The following is a 19,749-nucleotide window of genomic DNA, read 5'->3' on the forward strand; positions in this document are numbered from 1 at the left end:
CTTAAAAACTCCTCTACAACCTTTTTAATTTTACACGCCAGCAATCTGGTTCTGTTTTGGTTTAGGTGGAACCCTGCTTAGCTGTATAGACTCCTCCTTTCCTAAAAGGTTCCCCAGTTCCTAATGATGGTTTTAGGAGGAGAGATTTAGGTTTGTGTCATCCACGCATTGAGACCCTGCAGTTTGCCTGTCTAACTTGTCCTGTGCATGGAACTGGAAGCATTTCAGAGAATGCTACCATGGAGGTCCTGGATTTTAATCGCTTAACTAGCAGCCTAAATTTGACCTCCAGGATCATTCTCCTACCTTTCCCTATGTCATTAGTACCTACATGTACTGTGACCACCAGCACCACTCCAGTTCTACACATAGGCCTATCAAATGTTTCAAGAGGTCCACCAACTTTCCACCTGGCAGGCAATTCATCATGCAGTTCTCCTGGTCACCACAAACCCAACTATCTACATTTCCATTAATCAAATTCCACATTATTACTACCTATCTCTTCCTAATAACTGAGGTTCCCTCTCCGAGAGGGATATCCTCAATGCAAGAGGACACCATGACATCATCTGGAAGGATGGTCCCAACTATGGGATTGTTCTCCTCACTCCAGCATGACGCTCTCCTTCCCCAAGACTTTCATCCTCCTCAACAGCACAGAGGCTGTCAGACTGGGTATGGGACTGCTATAGTGTGTCTTGGAAAGTCTCATTTATGTACCTCTGTCTCCTTTAGCTCCTCCAGTTCAGCCATTCTCATCTCAAGAGCCCATACTCGGCCTCTAAGGGCCATCTGCCCACAAGACAAGTAATCATACATGCTGCATTCTGTGCAATTAAGTGGATAGCTTCCACACTGCAGGACTTCTGCCTGTATTATTTTACAATTACACAGTTTGTTTGTTTTTGAGGAGGTTCAGTTTCAATTGGGATAACCTGGACTAATAAAGCAGGCCTCATGTAAATTTAACTGTACTTTTCCAAGATTACAGACTGAACATCTGTATCATAGAATCACAAAAATGTATGGCTGGAAGGCACCTCAAAAGTCCATCCCTTCGCACTGAAGCAGGGCCAAGTATATTTAAAAACCATCCTTGACAGATGTTTTCTAACCAGTTCTTAAAAGTGACGGGGATTCCACAACCCCACTCAGTAACCTATTTCAGTACATAACTATACTTATAGTTAGAAAGTTTTAACCTCAATCTTCCTTGCTGCAAATTTATTTTATATTCTCTTTCACATATGTGTAAGATCTCCCATGCATGTAATTCTATAACTATTAAGTTAGTTGTGACACCAAGTACTACAAGTTATAGATGAGTGGTTCTTGGTATCACCCAAATAGCGAGTAGAGTATTTTTTATTACTAGAATAAGATAATATACTTACAATGTTTCCTTAACTTATGAACTACAACAGCAGTTTAAAAGAAAATTTTATAAACTAGCAAGAAGTAAACAAGATTAGTAATTTTATCCCCTCTTTTGCAGGTTTTGTTCTAACTGCCTGTTTCAATTGCTCTCTGGGCCAGTTTTCAGTTTCTGCACCTCTACCGAGGATGTCTTATTTCTCTAACTCCTCACTATTTTGCAGTTTTAGTTTCTCATGAAAAGATGCTGAAAATGTCTGTGGTATATTCAATATAGGTAATGGATATTAACTCTGTTTGAAAATCTTGGATTTTTTAAAGTGCCTATATAGCTAATTTGCACATGAAGATTTCACATAAGCTAACATGCTTTTTTATTTATTTATTTATTTATTTTGGGGGGGGGGGTGGGCGGGGGGGGGGGGAGCAAGAGCAAAGTGCTAAAAGACACTGTTGTGTCCTTTGCTGGTACTAGTAGGGTGAGTTTTAGTACTTTGATGTCTACCAGCTTTCTACAACTTACGTTTCAGGAAGAACTCTAGATTCAGGGAAGACAGAAATGATGCAGTTCATGGAGATTTCCTGGATAATTGGGCAAAATTACAGGGCTCAGAAATGAAATAACTTGTGGTGTAGAACACAGGACTCCATATCTGAACTCCTAAAGGTTCTCTCCTAATTTTTATGAAAATCCAGTGATTAATATTTGCTTACCCTGTGGAGCTCCACACCAAAGTAACGAACCAGATTAGGATGCTTGATGCCTTCAAAAATTTTCAGTTCATCTGCAGTTTCTTTGATGGTTTTGTGATCGTTCGGTTGAAATCTTATCTGCAAAAGTGATTATTTTTCATTATTGCTGCTATTAATGTAAGTGTGAAACAGAAAAATAACCAAGAGAAGAACAGTAGCTAAGAAGCAATCTACAGACTTTTTTTTGATGTCTCTAGGAAACGATTTGAAGACATCTACAGGGATAGGTTGCTGTCACTTAAAAAATTATAACAACAAACAATGTCTTTGCTCTAAGGAGCTTGCAACCTAACACAACAGGTCAAATATAAGAAGGCCTGGAAACACAGGTCAGATCAGTGTAGAAAGGCTTCATGAAGAAGCAGACTGCCAAGAGGGATTTGAAGGAGGAGTTTCCTTCGTGCACACAGTTTAACTGAGGCTTTTCCAAGAGTAAGATGTGGCATGGAAGGAGGTACAGAGTCAGGAGGCACTGACTAAAAGAGCAGTTTTCATTAATATTCCAAAAGTGCCTTGTGATGAATTTTTTTGGGGAGGCAAATACAAATTATCAAAACATTTTCTTCTGAAAAAGTAATTTAATCTTTTCCTAGTCAATATATGACTAAGTCAAACAAAATGCTTAGTAAAAATTACAGAATAAGATCATATACTACTAATATGCTACTTTTATTGTATTGTCAGAAATCAGAAAAAAATTAATACACCAAGTGAGTGACAACCATAAGAAAAGTAAAGGTACATATTTACATTTGAGTGTTCTAAGGACATTATGATTGGTTGCTTCCATATAACAATTTTAGAATATTAGGTTTCGTACTTTGGTAAATAGTGGTAAACTTAAATATAAAAAGGTAATAAAAGTGACAAAGAAAGTTCAAATACTTTTCTTTCCAAATACTTCTCTAAAGTTTCAAAATTATGAAGCTATTTTGTGTGTTTGTAAGCAAAGACTCCTCATTTTTAATTATGTTAGTGATATTTAAGATGGCATTTTTATTCTAACCCTTATTTCAGTGGTTTATGAAACTTTGCTAAAAATATATTTTGGATTGAAGTGTCAAAAGTTTTTCCTTGACTCAGAACGGCTTTCTTTTTTAAAGTCTGAAGAAACACCTAAAGAAAAAACCAGTGGTTTTCAAATCAGTATTAAAAAAAAAAAAAAAAAAAATCAAAAACCCTCTGAACCTTATTTTTTATAACTCAAGACGACTTTGCAGTAAACACTTCAAACATAGCTTGCAATAATCTTCAGTGAGGAATGAGTATTTTGAAAACAACCGGTAAAGGAATAAGATTCTACGTACTAGAAAACAGCATAAGGAAAATAACATACTAAATACATATCCTATCAATGCAAGGTCCTCAACAAGTGTGGGTCTCTCTTGCACTAATCTTTGTTTTTGCTCAAGGCACTCTCTTGAGTGCATATATATATATATGTTGATATATAGAAAATTAAATTATAGCACCCAGGAAGGCTAAGAGGGACAGGAAGGGCTCCTGCTGGGAAAAAGATGACCTCTTAGACAACATCAGGAACTTCTGAGAGTCAGTGTTACAAGCTCAGTGGATGAATACAGGGATAGGAACAATAGAAACAGGACCTAATTCTGCCCTTTTACACAAACGTTAAACAGCTTTGTATATGCAAATCCGGGGACAGAACTGGGCCCCAAGCCTGTAATTACATTAGCATCGAGTGTCTGTCAGAGGAATTGCTGGGAGCCATTTATACCAAGGCAACCTCCCGAATGTTAGTGTAAGGATGAATGCAAAAAAAAAAAAATCTAAAAAAAGACTGACACACATCTTATCGAGCAAAATGTAGCACAAAACAGACAGGTCTCAATTCCTATATAGATTTACTTATGTATATACTGATAATTTAGAACTAACCCAATGGGTACAGAAAAGTTATGCAACTCAGCCTAAATGAAGCAGGAACTCGTATTCCCATTTCCCCTGCACTAACCATTTGACAACAATGCTCTGACAAGGAGAACTGCCAACTAGATTCATGCACATGTAGTTATGGAAACAGCATATGCATCATTAAAATTAAATAGAAGTGGCACTTATAGATAATGTACTCACTTCTTTCATGGCCATCAGTTCACCAGTGTCAACGCTGATACAGGTATAGACTTTTCCATACTGGCCTTCACCTGTAGAATTACAATAAAAACAGTGAACAACTCAAACACACCTCTCAGCCTGGCAGATTTACTCTCTTTTTTATTTCAAAAGGATTTAAACTTGTAATACTTCTTCAACATAATTAAGCAATTATAAGCTTTTGTTCAAATTGGTTAAAAGTTAAGCACATTAATTCTAAGATTAATTAGGAGTAGACCCTTTTCATGAATATCAACGATAGTCTGATAATCTTCACATACAGTCAGAATCAGTGGGGAAATAATCATCTCTCTTGAGTACGGCCAATAGTGACTATAGCAGTAAGTGTAACTAGTCTACTGAAGATAGTGCCAACATATGGGGCACTATATGTTGCATTTAACCTAGTGATCTTCCCATGTGCAGAATACCCTACAATAAATGGGAGTTGAACATGTTCAGAGATTGCAGGATCAAGCACAAAATGAAGCTGTTCAAAGCATGCTACTGAATAAATTCTAACTACTTGAAGTGAAGATTTCACAGGAAATGCTAGTTGCAATAGTATTTTATGTTTAATATTCTATAAACCTTCCTCGTGTAGTGAAACAAACCGTAATATCTACACCAAGATGCAAGATTTCAAACGTAAATCTTAAGGTGAAACAAGATCTGAATGCAGTATTTTAACCTACACGACAAGTCTATTACAGACTTACCTATTTTGTTTCCTCTCTGCCACTTGAAGGTCACCTTCCTTAGACCTACATGCATGATATTATCATAAGATTTGGGGGTATCACAGACTTGGCCAATGATGTTCCTCCTCCTCATTTCTCTGTATCTCTTTTCTTCAAACAATCGGACAGACTTCTGAACAGCATCAATAGGTCCTTGCTTGGAAGCAGTGTCTAAAAAAAACATTGCACAAATCCGTTGATTCAGAAACTTACCCCCCTACATTTGAATTGCATGTCTACTCCTTTGCCACTACTGTATTATTATGAGATCATGTTGAACAAGTGTTCTGATGTACAGTGCAACTTTTTTTTTTAATAGAAGTTCAAACAATAAGCAAGCTGGAACTACATAGAACAGAAACTGTGTGTTCTGGTTTCATATGCAACTTCTTACTTTACGACTTAGATTAAAATATTAAATTCCCACTAACATGATTCAAAGAAGTTAGTTGCACTGAAATAATATATTTACAATATGATTTATCTATGTTTAGCCTTCAATTAAAGCACTGATCTTTAGTTTGGATATTATCACATTTGTGTCATTACCATATTGAAAAGGGAGAAGGAAACATTTAAGGTTTTGTTTCATGTAGATTTGAGAACTTTTCTCAAATTTGAATCATTTTGAAGTTTGGTGTGAACCTCTAAGTTCTTTTGTGAACCTCTAGATCTACAGATGTCATGTAACCCAACTTCTCAAAAATGTCTTCTATCAACTGATGACAATAAGTATACTGGCAACTATTAGTTAATGCTTGGTCCTGCCTTGAATACAGGGGACTAGACTTGAAGACCTCTCGAGATCCCTTCCAGTCCTATGATGCTATGATTCTCTTAGTACTAATTTTACACATCAAGAACAATAGATAATGCCTCAAAGAATACATACTGTTCTTTTGCTAGCCTTCTCTGGTATCAGAAATCAGTATTTTTCTGAAGCACAGCATTAAGGATTTTTAAAAAAACATACAGACTTAGTTAAACTTAAAATGTATTGCATTAAGTAGTGTGCCTTTGCCTCTTACCTTTGGTCTGGTTGATGAGAGTTCGAAGTTCCCAGCTCCTTCGGGCTGATCCACTCAAATCTCCTTTAGGATACAAGGGTTCTGTAAAAATAGTAATTGTTGAATAGAAATTGTTTTCATACTACTTTTAAGGTTATAAATACAATAAAAGTTGCATATTCAACACAGGTGAGATTTTACATTTCAGGATTAAAACACCTGATAATTTAACAACTCACACTGATCTTCATTATGGTATTTGAAGCAACACAATTACATTCTTTGAACTTTAAGACAATTTAGTACCTTTAGAAATAGTAATATATAATAGACTGTAGAAATGCAGCATCTGTATACATAAAAAGTGACTCTGAATCGCAAAATAATTTAACCATAAATAGTCAATCCAACCTAGCTAATCTCCCCTTCAATACCAGGCATAGGTAAAAGGGAATGATCAGGCAAACAAAGCAAATAAAAATATACTTTAGAAGTTCACATGTTTGTTAAAGATTTTTTCCAATTTGGAAACAGACAACAAAATCTACTATATTCAAGCACCAGTCATAAGTGATGGCTGAAACTCTGAGGATTTCATTGTCTGTCATATAAAAAAGAATTAAACTTCTTAATGGCACATTTATTTTTCCAAGGAAGTTGTTTAAATATATTTCACTTATGTGCCTAAGCACGAGGGGTCAGAGAAATCTGAGGAGAAGCAGAGTCCCAGATCATCACATCAACCACCATGTGGATCCAGTCATTACTCCCCACCAGTGGTGGGTGCAAGCACTGGCTCTGGGGACTTCTGTAACACTGACCCTGCAATAGCAACTACAGAGGCTTTGCTTCTGACTCACAGCCTGAGAAATCCTCCTCACCTCACAGCCAGGTTATTGCGCTGAGGTGTGTGAGAAGAGTAGATATTCCAACCAAATGTCACTATGGTGCCAATCTCATTTTGAATAGTGTAGTGGAACATCCCAGTGGTCTATTAAAAAAAGCCAAACAAATAACTATTCTAAACACAGGTACCCAAGCTGCACCTGAAAAAACCCCCACACATGCACACCTGGGAAAAAGTAGACGACCTAATTTGAAAATTTGGTCCTTAATTTAAATCTAACACAGTAAAGCCTGTTTAGAAATAAAGAATTGATAAAGGAATTTTTAAAAGGTAGATGGAATTGGGTCAGGAGATCCAATTTAATCACATGAATCATTTGCAGATCCAGATCACAATCTGTTATCGAAACAATCACCTTCTCGCTCCTCAGTGGGACTTGAGTGACGGCTCAGGGATCTAAACTGCAGCTCAGCTGCTATTGAAGCCAGTCGATCATTTTCAGGGACACTGGAACCCCTGTTAAAATAAGCCACTGTACTAATTAGCAATTTAACTGTATTTCTGAAGTGACAGACACTCTGAAGCCTAAGAGGAGAGTGCATCCACCGTGATCCCATTAATAAAAGCCATACAAAGGCAAAACCAATTCTCGGGAAGTAAACCAAAGTACTGCATATCTTCAGCATTTCCTTTCCTGTTCTCTGCATTATTTAAATCCTGGATGGAGAAGCTGTCCCACTCCACCAACCTAAATGTCTGATCACATGTGGTGTTAAGCACCTGAAATTCCCTTTGATTAAAATGGGAACTACAGGGGTTCAACACCAAGCATGTCAAAGCTATACTCAGCTGATAGGGGTTTTTTTGGTCTATTTAAAAGATAAATACTACCAGAGGACAAAACCTTGCACAAAGTAATTATGAGCTTGGATACATGCAAATTATTAAACAGGAAAACAAACAGTGAGAAAGACAGAAAGAAATCTGCTCAACTACTGAGTCTGGGTAAATACAAAATGCCCCACCATAACCTTTTCCGACCTTAGAAATTGAACAATTAAATTGGAAAAATTAGTACAGAAATAGCACAGATTCAAACCGTCAAAAAGCTCAATATACACTAGTAGGTAAAACTACTTTGCATTTAATTTTCAAATTACATAAAACAGGGTATTTTAAGAACAGCCTTGAATGAACTATGGTAGCATTTGTGCACCACACATTGCTTAGTGCAACTGGTTTAGAAAGTTTTCAAATTGTATATATTGCATGCACCTAATGTAAATGTTTAGAACAGATTAAAGCTTTGTTTCTATGCTATTCCAGTGGCGAGGCATCCATCCTCTTAAATACAATAGAACCTTCTTTAGTGAAGAGATTTTTTTCTTTCATAGATCAACTTCACTATAAATGAGGAGAACTATAATTATGACAGCAATCTGCAGATTGCGTGTTGGAAAAGTTTAGGACGCTCATTTTACTTCATTACAAACTGAATTTCACTTTAAGTGGGTTATACTGTACACAGAATATTACAGTCATTCCTGAATAGCAATTATCTTCCATGGTCTACACTACCGGTTTCTGTAGTTAGCTTTTAAATACTATTTATCCAGTTCATGGGTTATCAGAATTCAACGTAAAAATACAGACCATGCACATAAACATTCATAGCCTCTGTTGTAGAAGAAAACACTGCAGTTTGTTATTTGAAACTCCCAGAAAAGTGACAACGTAGATGACTCTAAGAACAGCATACCAACTTCTAGGGAATTATTTCTTTAATGAGCATAATACACAGACTTCTATGCAACACTGCAACCATTCCAATTTTCAAATATTATTGACCCAAACATTATATATGCAGATGCTCTTAAGAAGTGAAGTCCCAATTCTTTAAAATGCACATTTCTTATTTCTTTTCCTTCCATCAAGCACTGTTGATCATTCGATTATTTTGTAGTTTGACAAAAAAATTATTCTGTAATTCTCTTTTAATCAGTTTTAAAAAAAAATGAAAATAAGAAACACACATCGTAACTGTTACAGATACCACAGTACATGGGTGTGTCACCACACATGAATTACAAGTCTGTCAGTTACATCCTATGGTGTAACATCACACCAAGGCATAAGAGTAAAAAATTATAATTGTATTGCCCTGTTGTTCCTGTTTAAAAAGTAGCTGCTAAGGCAACATTTCAAGTAACCCACATGCTCCATGGGAAATTTGAAGGTGGCAGGACAGAAGGAGATGGGGGCGGAGTAGGGGGGATCTGTTCTACATGGTCTGTAATGTAAGAGTATTTAAATAAAGAATAAATTCTATATATGGTTTTTAGAAACCACCAATGCTACTCAAACACAGCTCTTTTGGTTTATGAAACTGCTAGAGTTTCTAAATGAAGGTTATAGTTCAGCTGAGCGTTATTTATTCTGTCTGTAAACCATGAAAAGGATCTTTAAAGTACTTGGCACTGCACTATTGCTGGGTCTTCTGTAATAACCCTCTTAAAATGGAAGTTCAAAGAATGTTTGATAAACACACAAATAGCATCCAGAAGTGTTCTTCCAAAGGCCAGGACTGTTATTTTAGTGAATACAGGGTGTACTGTACAGTCCATTTCTATATGTAGAGACTATTTTGAGATGCAAATCAAAACTTTTAGCATGAAAACCACAGAATGTGAAGTGACAAGACACTTTGAAGATATGCTATTTAGAGTTTATGTAATAAGAACTGCCCCGCTATGCTGAGGCACTCTTCCTGAAATGATAAGTAAGGCCACAACTCACTCCTCTCCAAATATCTTAAAACCCATTTCTATTGTGCCACCTACAACAAATCAGCTAACCATGATGGTTCGTTGAACAGCAGTTGAGGATAGTGTGTATTATTTATTTTAAAAAAACTTTAAAATGGTTCAGGCTAATTAAGTTGTGTACGTAGTTCATCTAGGTAACCATGGGATCTTTCTGCTTCCCCTTCCCTTCTGAAAGTTTGTTACATTTGCTTGTTGCATCTTATTTCAAACGAGTTTGTAACCTCTTCAGAGCACAAACCAGGTTTGTACAACTAGCACAACAGCGCTCTTGGCACTACAACCATACAAAGGAATTAAGACCCATGAGTTATTTAGAAATCTTGAGACTCCTGATACAGTCACTATTTGACTCTTAGAATTAACAATATTTAGCTGCACAAATCCTCTAATGTCAAAATACTTAAACAAACAACTGCTATTCATTTATAAACTCAAAATCATACCTCTGCACCATTACCAGCTATTGTAATTAAGAGTATGGCTCATGCTTTCAACAGATGTTATTTCAAAAGATGGCCGTGATTAAGATTTTAGTATCACAAAAACATAAGTTGACAAAATTGCTAGAAAATTGCTGAACAAATACAATTGAAGTTAATTTTTTTCCCACTCAAGTCATGAAGTAAGTTAGTAGAATATTCATATAAGGGCTGTAACTGTTCCCTTTCCTTTTTTTTTTGGCCTGACCTATAAGGAATGTAGCAACACTATGAACACTATGATAATGATTGCTACTCCCAAGATTATTTGCTGAGTATTGTCACAGTGCTCAGAATGTGGAGGAAGAAGTAACTTGTAACTTGAATTAGATAACACTGTCACATTTCAGGATAACAGGGCTTGTATTCCCCCCTTTGTGGCCCAGCAAGGGAACCACTTTCAGGCATCTGGCTCCCCAGCTGTTACATCTCTTGTGTGGAGATTGTGTCTCTTTCCCTTGTGATCAGGCTTTTTTCCAGGCCACAGAGTTTTCTGCCTACACTGTGAGTTCCCCAGAAAGTTAGACTGCCTAAGCAAGCCTGCTTTTCTTTTCTTTTCAGAGGCTATAAATAATTACCCACAATTATAAACAATCACACAACTTTTCCTAAGCAAGCACATTTATTCTTAAGGTAAAAGCATTACAGAGGAAACATATTAAAACAATAAAAGAACCTACATGCATTCTAAGAAGTTTACTAGAGATCACCCCAACTAAAACAAGAGCTCTGGCAGGTGAACAGGCCTTCAAACCACACCCAGGATTTTTCAGTGGTTACAAGTTCATAACCACCTCAGCTCAGAATAAGAACACCTATGAATCTGTGAGTCACTCCTTTACACAGTTTGGGCCTGTGATCTTGTCCACATGTAACAGGTGAACAGCAGACAATGGTCCCCTCCACGGAGTGAAGCTTCAAAAGAGTAAATTCTTGGAAAGCCGGTGGAGTTACATTTGCTTTCATCTCCCACTAGAGGTTTTCTGGGAATTCCACTTAACATTAGAAGTTCATTCTTTTCTGGCACATGTTTCGAATAGTCCTTTGAAGCTCATAATACTTCTAAGGGTTTACATTAGTCATGTGTCCTTCCTAGAGACATTATGTGCAATCCCACATTAACGCAAACATTTGCATTTTTAATAAAATGAACTTCTAAGTTACTTAAACTTAATTCAATAAGGTTTGTCCAGGATATTGCAGGAAATTGCTATATCTGTCACAAACAAAATTATGATATTTTGTTGATATATGGCTGGGATGATATAGCTGACGTTAGTCCTGCTTTGAGCAGGGGGTTGGACTAGATGACCTCCTGAGGTCCCTTCCAACTCTAATATTCTATGATTCTATGATATAATACATCAGGTCTAAATTCAAAGCAATGCAGGTTTTTTGTGGGGATAAGGTGTGGTCAATTAGCACACAATAAGTATAGAATTATGCCTAGCATAGGAAGCAAGGGGAAAGAAGCTTGAACATGGACATGAGAGAAATATACAAGGGTAAGAGCAGAGGGGAGAGAGAGGTGGAAAGGATACAATGAAAGCTTGAATGGAAGGTACAGAAAGGGGAAGTGATATGACACTTGAACATGAGAACTTGATGAAGAAGGCAAGAAAGTGCAAGTGACAGCAATCATAGGAGGTGAGGATGACTTTAGCAGCAATTTGGATAGACTGCAAAGGAGTATGGAGAGGCCAGAAAAGATACGATTGCAGTAGATGAGGCAAGAGATTGCCAAGACATCAACAAAGATTTTTGTGGTCAAGATGCAGAGGAAAAAGGAGACTTAGAAACCTTGGAGGAAACACCAACATTTGGCAATGGCCAGAGGTGAGGGGACAAAGATAAATGTGACATCAGAGTTGCAAGCCTGATAATGGGAAGATACTGGAATAGATTTGTCCAGCAATTTACTGATGTTCTTTGAAAATAGCATTGCTCGGAAACATGCTTTGGTCATGTTCTTATTCTGCACAGGTAGAAATCCACACACAAAACTTATTTTGTAGTACTCTATTTGGCAGGAGGAAATTTTCAGAAGTATTTTTCTTTAAAAATAATTTCCCCTCAATTCCATATTGTATTAAAAATTCATGGAGTTTAATTGTAAACAATAAACTGATTAACTTGCATATTAAAACCTTCTTGAGAAATACACATGCAGTGGAACAGGTAATCATTAATAACCTATCAAAACTAATCTGTATTATATTGAGGAACTGAATGGCATATATGTTAATTGAATGAGTTAATGTATAATCTTTTCACCAATATGTGAAGTCAAAACACTATGTTAAATTACCATCTTGTTTTAGCTCAATGCAGATTTATAAACATAACACTTCTGTAGTATAATAATTTCACATAATGAAAGATGAAGAAGCCACTGGAACACATGACAGGATGGAATTTCACTGTTTAAATTATCTACTGGAATGTATTTAAGTGGGAGCAATTTGCATGGGTGATGTAAACAGAAATGAGACTTCTGCATTGTGGAGTGGAACTACCTGGTATCATTTGCACTGCTGACAGGTTTTGGTTGAGCTGAGTCGCTACCGATGGGAGCGGGGCGACTGACAGCAGCGCTGCAGTGGTTCCGTACATCACAAGGGACACTCCGCGTGCTGCGATGAGAAGAAACACTTCAGGAGACAGTTAAAAATGTGGATGGAGTTGAAAATTTAATTTAAAAATACAATAGTGAAACAATCAAAAACAGTGTCGATTTTTAAAGTTTATTCATATGGGGGGAAAAACGTTTTTTTTTTTTTGGGGGGGGGGGGGGTAAAATAAATTTGGTCCCTAAAGTTTTAGTAGCATAGCAGTCAATAGGCAAACAATCACCTAAAATGTTAAGAAACCAACCAACATTTCAACAGTTACTTCTAGAAAAGCTCCCAGTTTGTGTGTGTAAATACATGGTTTTGAAAAATGTTGGGCGCATATTCTGAGACCAGGCTAAAGCCCCTTTGAAAATATGGCCCTTTATTTTATATATGTGAAAGGGTATATGGCAAAATTAGTTTAGAAGATTTTAAAAAAAATATTTTAGCACTATTTCTAAACCAAAACTATTTCAAAACTTTTAATGGGAAATAATTATGTGAATATTTTTAAAAAATATTTAAAACACTAAGATACAGAAATGCCACCATATTCAAGGTTGTTATCTTTTTAAATCTCATCTAAACTAAACTACAAAAGCAAGGTCAGAGGCATTACACACACGCGCGCGCACACAAAGGGAAAAAGCTAGTTAACCACCTGTATTTAAAATACTGAATCTCACTATAAAATATTCTTTTCCCAAAGCAATTTTGTAAAGGAAAGAAAGAAAGAATGACATTGAAGTTGGAAAGCATTCAGCAATCAAAGCATTAAACAAATGAGAAAATGTATCATCTCTAAAAGAATGCCTTTAAAATACAGATTTTTTACTCTTTTTCTAAAATCTCTTGCAAAAACAGAAATATTGGCTTATCAGAACAAATATTTTAGAGAAATAATAATATTAAAGTTCCCTGAATTAAACAAACAGTTTCTGTAACATCAACTTTCAATGAAAGGGGAGAAAGCTGACATTTAAGAATCTGGACAAGTGCTGAATACCTGAACCCTTCAGGAGTTGGGATGATAAGGTGAGGATTTGGTGGATCACTGTGGCATCGAGGTACCTTCACAGGACGGGGACTGTTTCGATGAATAGCTGCAAAAGTCAACACACAAATATTATTAAAATGTCAGAAAAATAGACCTGTTATGAAAAATTTTAAAATAATGTTGTGATGTTTGTTAAATTCTGCCCCCACCAAATTAAGCAATTACATTATATGAGTTCAGTTTCTATTTACATCAAAATAGTTCATTTCTTTTGTTTATACAAAACCCAAAAAACTCGTTTCAAAATAAATAATTATAAAGGTAATAATAATCATACTAGTAACATTTCTATAAAATATAAACAGCTATTAAAAACAATCAAGGGAATGAAAAAATAGCTGTAACAAGATGTGCATCTACCTAATGCATATACTGGAACTGTATTTTCATTTTTTTCAACTTCACAGGAAAGGGGTAATTTATTACTTTTTTAGGCAGTAAATAATAAACAAAGTGTTAAAAACTGAATGCCGACACTATTGCTTTATAAGATGCACTTGGCATCAGAAATATTAATTTTCTAGACAACTATGAAAAGCAAAGCATGCTGGTCAAATGCCATGCATACAGGCAGTAAGCTAAACTAATACATTTTTTTCAGTACTAAAAGTTGTCAGCCAAGACTTTGTGCATTTAGTCATGGCTGAAGCATCATTTGCAAGTTTTTCAATATTTTGGGCTCATCTGCATGCTAAAACTATTGTTTTAACCAAAATGAACGTAAGTCTCATCTATGAACTAGTTGCACTGTGAATCTAGGGGGGGTTACATGAAGAGTGCACAACACTTGGTTGAGTTATTCTAAATAGTATTTATTGTGAATGGACAACTCGCTTCTAAAGGAAAGCTCATACTGGGACAAGGAGTATGAGGACAGAAAAGCAGCTGATTCCCTTATAAATTTACAAACTAAACTGTTGGTGTGATATATAATAAAATGAACCCTAGCACTAAACTCAGGGAGGATACTGTACATTATTCTTTCAAAACATACATTTGCTATGTGATCTGCAGACAGGAGGATCACAACAGGAGTCAGCTACCCTGCCAAAATAGGCAACACACCTCCCAGCAACCAAAATGAATAATTAATGATGTGCAATTGACCACAAATATTGGATACTCCTTTTTAAAGAAGTTAGATATCTATACATCTCTATCAATCTTTCTGTACATTAAACCCAGTGTTTTATCCCAATACTGCAAAGACGTACATACATGCTGAAGGCCGCAATCAGTGGGACTTACTCAAAGGTCATTAAAGTTAAGCATGTGTGCAAGTCTTTGTAGGATTGTGGTCAATTGACATATATATTTGCAATAAAACTTTTTATCTTTCTTTTAAGTGTTCTACTTTGATATTAAGTTCTCTGAACTTAAAAGAACTCAAAAGGATTTTTTTTCCCTCCAGTTGTACTTCTTTTGCTTCCCTCCCTGTGTCTGATATCTTCAGTTCAGCCCTGATATTTTATCTCTTCCCAATGCCACTTATCCGTACTTTTCACAATACCCATGCTTCCTCGCTCTCCTGTTTTTCTCCTGATAATCCCTTCACTCCCCCTACCATCTAAACCCACTTAGCCTCCATCATGATGTGGAAGAGCTACTTATGCTTTCTGAACTACTAGGTGCTCCCCACTTATGTTGTGCCTTAACACGTGTGACATGTGTCAACACAATGTCAAAATGTGAGGGGCCAGTATGCAACTTCAGGAAAAATGAGAGTTATGAATGTCACCTAATGACTAATTGCACTGGCAAAGAGGCTGGGAATAAAAGAAATTACTAGACAGTATTCCTAACCACAACAATGGTGCTAAAATGAAATGATAATTGCAATGTGGCAGTAAGCAGTCAAAGTTATTTTGGAAGTTTTATCTTCCCGAATCTAACAAAGATACTGGAAGTACTGCACCAGACATCAGCACAGAAGTCTCCTACAAGGACATAAGATAGAAACATATGTATGAAAAAAGTTAATATTCCTCATGCATGAAATATCACAATACAGAGGTTTACCTTTTGACCATTTTTAACCTTGACAAAATATCAGAAAGTTTACAAGAGTTTCAGGTATAATCAGAAATATTCTGTTGGCAAGGCAGTTTGGCTGCATTTAAAGTCTAACAGATTGTCACATCTCTGTTGTAGCAACACCACCAAATAGCATCATCAAAGAAAAACTCTGCAATTAACATTTGCTTTTTTTGGAACTCCAATTCAGTTTAAAGTTTTGACTCAATAATATAATTGATTATAATTTTAGATGCACTGCGTTACAAATTTGGCAGTGCTTCTTCTAATCTCCATTTTACAAAGCATCACACTGCATTTTCCTAAGCTATACAATTAATAAAGATATTCAGCATAGCCCGTAGTTACAGTATCAGCATTTTGCACAGATTGACATTTAACTTTGCCTCTTTCAAATGGCTACTAACCTATTTCCTCTATAGATAATTACAAACTTATTGCTGTATACTCTGTATACAGAATTACTTTTGAATATGATTATTTTAACCAATAAAAGGAATCTATTTTTAATACTAAACTAAAATACATTTAGTAAGACTTTGATTCATTAGTCATTTATAAAATAATCAGGGCCTATTTACAATATTTACCAGCAATAGATGCTCAATGCAAACTCATGTAGTGTTAAAATTTGTCTTTTAAAAAATAATTGGCATAATTTTATGACACACACTACATAGAAATATATATATATATTTGATTTGGAACCAAAACAGTAACTTTAGGCAAGAAGTAGATTTGTAAGCATTAGGACACAATGCCATATTTAACTCTTCAGTGGAAATTATGGCAAGTAGCTCATTTTAGATCTAGTAAAATGTTTTGTTTTTCTGTTAACTGGATCAAACAACAAGGAACATTTTAAAGCTTCCTTTGAAACAATTTTAATATCTGCATCACCACTTACCTACAAAGCTTCAATGTAAGAAAAATAAACCAAGTGAAAAAATGCATTGCATGAAAATTTCTCCACATAACACATCAAAACACTCAGGGCTTGTCTACATGGCAAGCTACTGCATGGCAATCCATGTGAATCTATAGTGTATCAGCTTGCCATGCAGTAATGTCACTTTGAACACTGATACAAAAAGTCCTGGAATATCGATTAGCTTTCAATGCATTTTAGCAGTGTCCACATGGGACATTACTGTGTGGCAACCACGTGCTCTGGAGATTCACATCCTGACTTACCATGTAGACAAGCCTCCACCTGGATAATATAGTATATTAAATATCTAACTTGCTCTTACAAAAGTTTGCCTCTGACCTGAATCTGAAATTCTGCTGTGGCCACCCTCCCACTCTTCTGTTCTTATCTGCACTGGGATTAATACTGCAGAGGCCTTTATAGAGCCCAGACTTTCTCCAAAGTTATAACTTCTCACAGCCACAATCGTTTCTTCAGAAGACTTGCTTGGACTCCATTGGAAGCCACTTAAGGACACTAATTAGCCCTGGTCTACACTACAGAGTTAGGTCGATGGAAGTGCCTTACATCAACCTAATTCTGCAAGCATCTACACTAAAATGTAGCTCCCACCAATGTAACTCCCCCATACATCGACTTAAAAATTCCTCCTCCACGACAGGCGCAACGCATAAGTCAATGTAGTTAGGTCAATGCAGTGTCAGTGTAGACACTGAGTTGCTTACATCAACTGTTGTTAGCTTTCAGAAGCCCTCCCACACTGACAGTTAAATTGATGCAAGCACTCCTGATGAGGATGCGCACCGCTGACATAAGCAGTGTTGACTTGCAAAGGCAATTTAATTACTATAGTGGCTGTACATTGATGTAATTTAGGATGACTTAATTTTGCAGTGTAGACTTGTCCTTAGTCAGAGGAATCACTTGGGTGACTGGAGGTATCATTTTACTTTAAAATAATAATAAAAAAAAAAACCAACCTGAAAAAATGGGCTGTTTTCATTTTACACTTTACTTGTGCTAACACTTCCACAGCTTAATGCTGACTCAGACAGTAATGTTCTTATATGAACAACCAGGAAAAGCTTTAAAAGTACCTTTTCATTGTCAACGTTAATGTTTTAAAATGAACTTACAATCAAATTATTTTTCAAATTTATTTATACAAACTACAGTAGCTAGGTTCCAGAAGAAATGCCAGTAACTGCTGCCTTACCAAGGTACAAACCTGTAACAGGACTGTGAGGTTTTCCAATTACATGGCCGATGCATTCATTCATCAGAGCTTGTAAACTCTAGGAGAAGGAAACAACAAAAAAAAGTTATGATGCTATATACGACAAGATAATTGCCAAAACAAAAATAATTTATCTAGATTTGAAGAAAATTTGGCTTACTAGTTTTTCCAGATTTGATCGAGCCTTTAAATATCTTCAGACATAAAACACCCAAATCCCCAAAATATGTTTCTTCACAACAGATATTAGCTATATAATTATGAAATACATTTGTAAATGTACGAGGTAGCTTAGACAATGACTGCAACATGATTTTTCTAACAGTCAATTATCATGAGATAAAATCCACAATGGCACAGTGTTATTGCTTAAATTTACTAATAAATGCATGGTCGTCATATGCAATACTAGTGCTTCTATTTATTCCATTAAGTAAAATCTCTGGAGCCAAAAGTTAGGATTTCATTGTTAGACAACCCTTACCAACATGGAATTTCCAGAATCAAGTAGTTAAAGGATTGAACAATGATAGAAAGAGAAATTGGGTGAGGTAATACCTTTTATTGTACCAACTTCTGTTGGTTAGAGGGACAAGCTTTTGAACTTATACTGAACTCTTCTTCAGGTGTGGGAAACCTGACCAGTAGTAGCTCAGCAGCAAACTGCTGCCAAGTATCCCAGGTTGTGAATGTAGCTACTACACAAAGGCTTCAGTACTGCAGAAATCTGTCCTGACACTTATAGCTTTTTTTTGTATATTGATGTCATTAGCATGCATTATTCAGAATCTTGCAATCTAAATCAGAGTAATCAGCATTTAGATTTATATAGAACAGTCTCAGAACAATAATTTTGACATAAGTGCATAGAAAACATCCCTGAAAACAGACAGATAATAGATTTTATTGATTGAAACTGAAAGCACACTGGGCTACAATGTGAGAACAATTAAATTCCATACCAAGAAATCATCTTCAGGCAAAGCTGAAATAAAGGCTGGTTCGATGGCTTGAAGAAAATCAAAACCTTGTGTTGCCCACCTGTCAAGCAGAAGAGAATAGTTCATTAGCCAAAAACAATCACATAAACTTCACATGAATTCTAGTGACGTATCCTAATATAAATGGTTAAAGATACATCTACACTGCCAAAAAAAAAAAAAAGACCACAGCAGCAAGTTTCAGAGCCCAGCCAACTGATTTGGGCTCACAGGACTCACCACACTACAGAGCTAAATCTAGCAGCATAGATGTTCGGATTTGGGCTGGCACCCAGGATCTGAAACCCTGCAAGGCCGGGGTGGATCTCAGAGCCCAGCCTCCAGCCCAAACGCAAATGTTTACGCTGCTATTTTTACCCTGTAGCGCACGCCCAAGTCAGTGGACCAGGATCTGAGGCTCACTGTTGCAGGTTTTTGTTTTTTTCCCCCACTGTAGACATACCCAATGACTTCTGCTTACCTGCATATTTTAACAGAAGTTCTGTAACAGTTAGGATTTAGAGTGAAATAGTTTGATTTTGCCAATGAATTAGTTTTTAGCCAGGTGATAAATGGACATGAAATTCTGAGTTCTGGACTTTTAAATAAAGATAATAGGCTACGTTCCTCAGGCCTGGTTAGGCACCACAGCCCACTAATGTCTTATGTAGGCGATATCAATTCTCCCCACAGAATGTTTTAAAGTGCCCAGTCCAGAACATAAGATCTTGGCAACTACTCTAGTAAGAAGT

At 36.2% G+C, this 19,749-nt stretch overlaps 1 protein-coding gene across 5 annotated transcripts in view; it reads right to left on the reverse strand.

Annotated features, from left to right (window-relative positions):
* MAP3K4 (mitogen-activated protein kinase kinase kinase 4) overlaps window positions 1–19,749 on the reverse strand; it is a 112,433-nt gene that overhangs the window by 14,589 nt on the left and 78,095 nt on the right. Inside the window, exons 14-23 of one of the 5 annotated variants that reach the window (XM_067560825.1) lie at window positions 18,980–19,058; window positions 17,997–18,075; window positions 13,765–13,861; window positions 12,663–12,779; window positions 7,258–7,358; window positions 6,017–6,097; window positions 4,968–5,159; window positions 4,228–4,298; window positions 2,092–2,208; window positions 1,901–1,959 (exon numbers count right to left, since the gene is read on the reverse strand). In XM_067560825.1, coding sequence (XP_067416926.1) covers window positions 1,901–1,959; window positions 2,092–2,208; window positions 4,228–4,298; window positions 4,968–5,159; window positions 6,017–6,097; window positions 7,258–7,358; window positions 12,663–12,779; window positions 13,765–13,861; window positions 17,997–18,075; window positions 18,980–19,058 — 993 coding nt within the window. The remainder of the gene's footprint in view (window positions 1–1,900; window positions 1,960–2,091; window positions 2,209–4,227; window positions 4,299–4,967; window positions 5,160–6,016; window positions 6,098–7,257; window positions 7,359–12,662; window positions 12,780–13,764; window positions 13,862–17,996; window positions 18,076–18,979; window positions 19,059–19,749) is intronic. The other 4 variants (XM_067560821.1, XM_067560820.1, XM_067560824.1 and 1 more) reach the window with 4 other exon arrangements.

This window comes from Emydura macquarii, unplaced genomic scaffold (genome assembly GCF_026122565.2).
Source record: "Emydura macquarii macquarii isolate MOO-44397 ecotype Brisbane River unplaced genomic scaffold, CSIRO-AGI_Emac_v2 contig_2308, whole genome shotgun sequence".
In the NCBI taxonomy this organism is placed as follows: domain Eukaryota; kingdom Metazoa; phylum Chordata; order Testudines; family Chelidae; genus Emydura; species Emydura macquarii.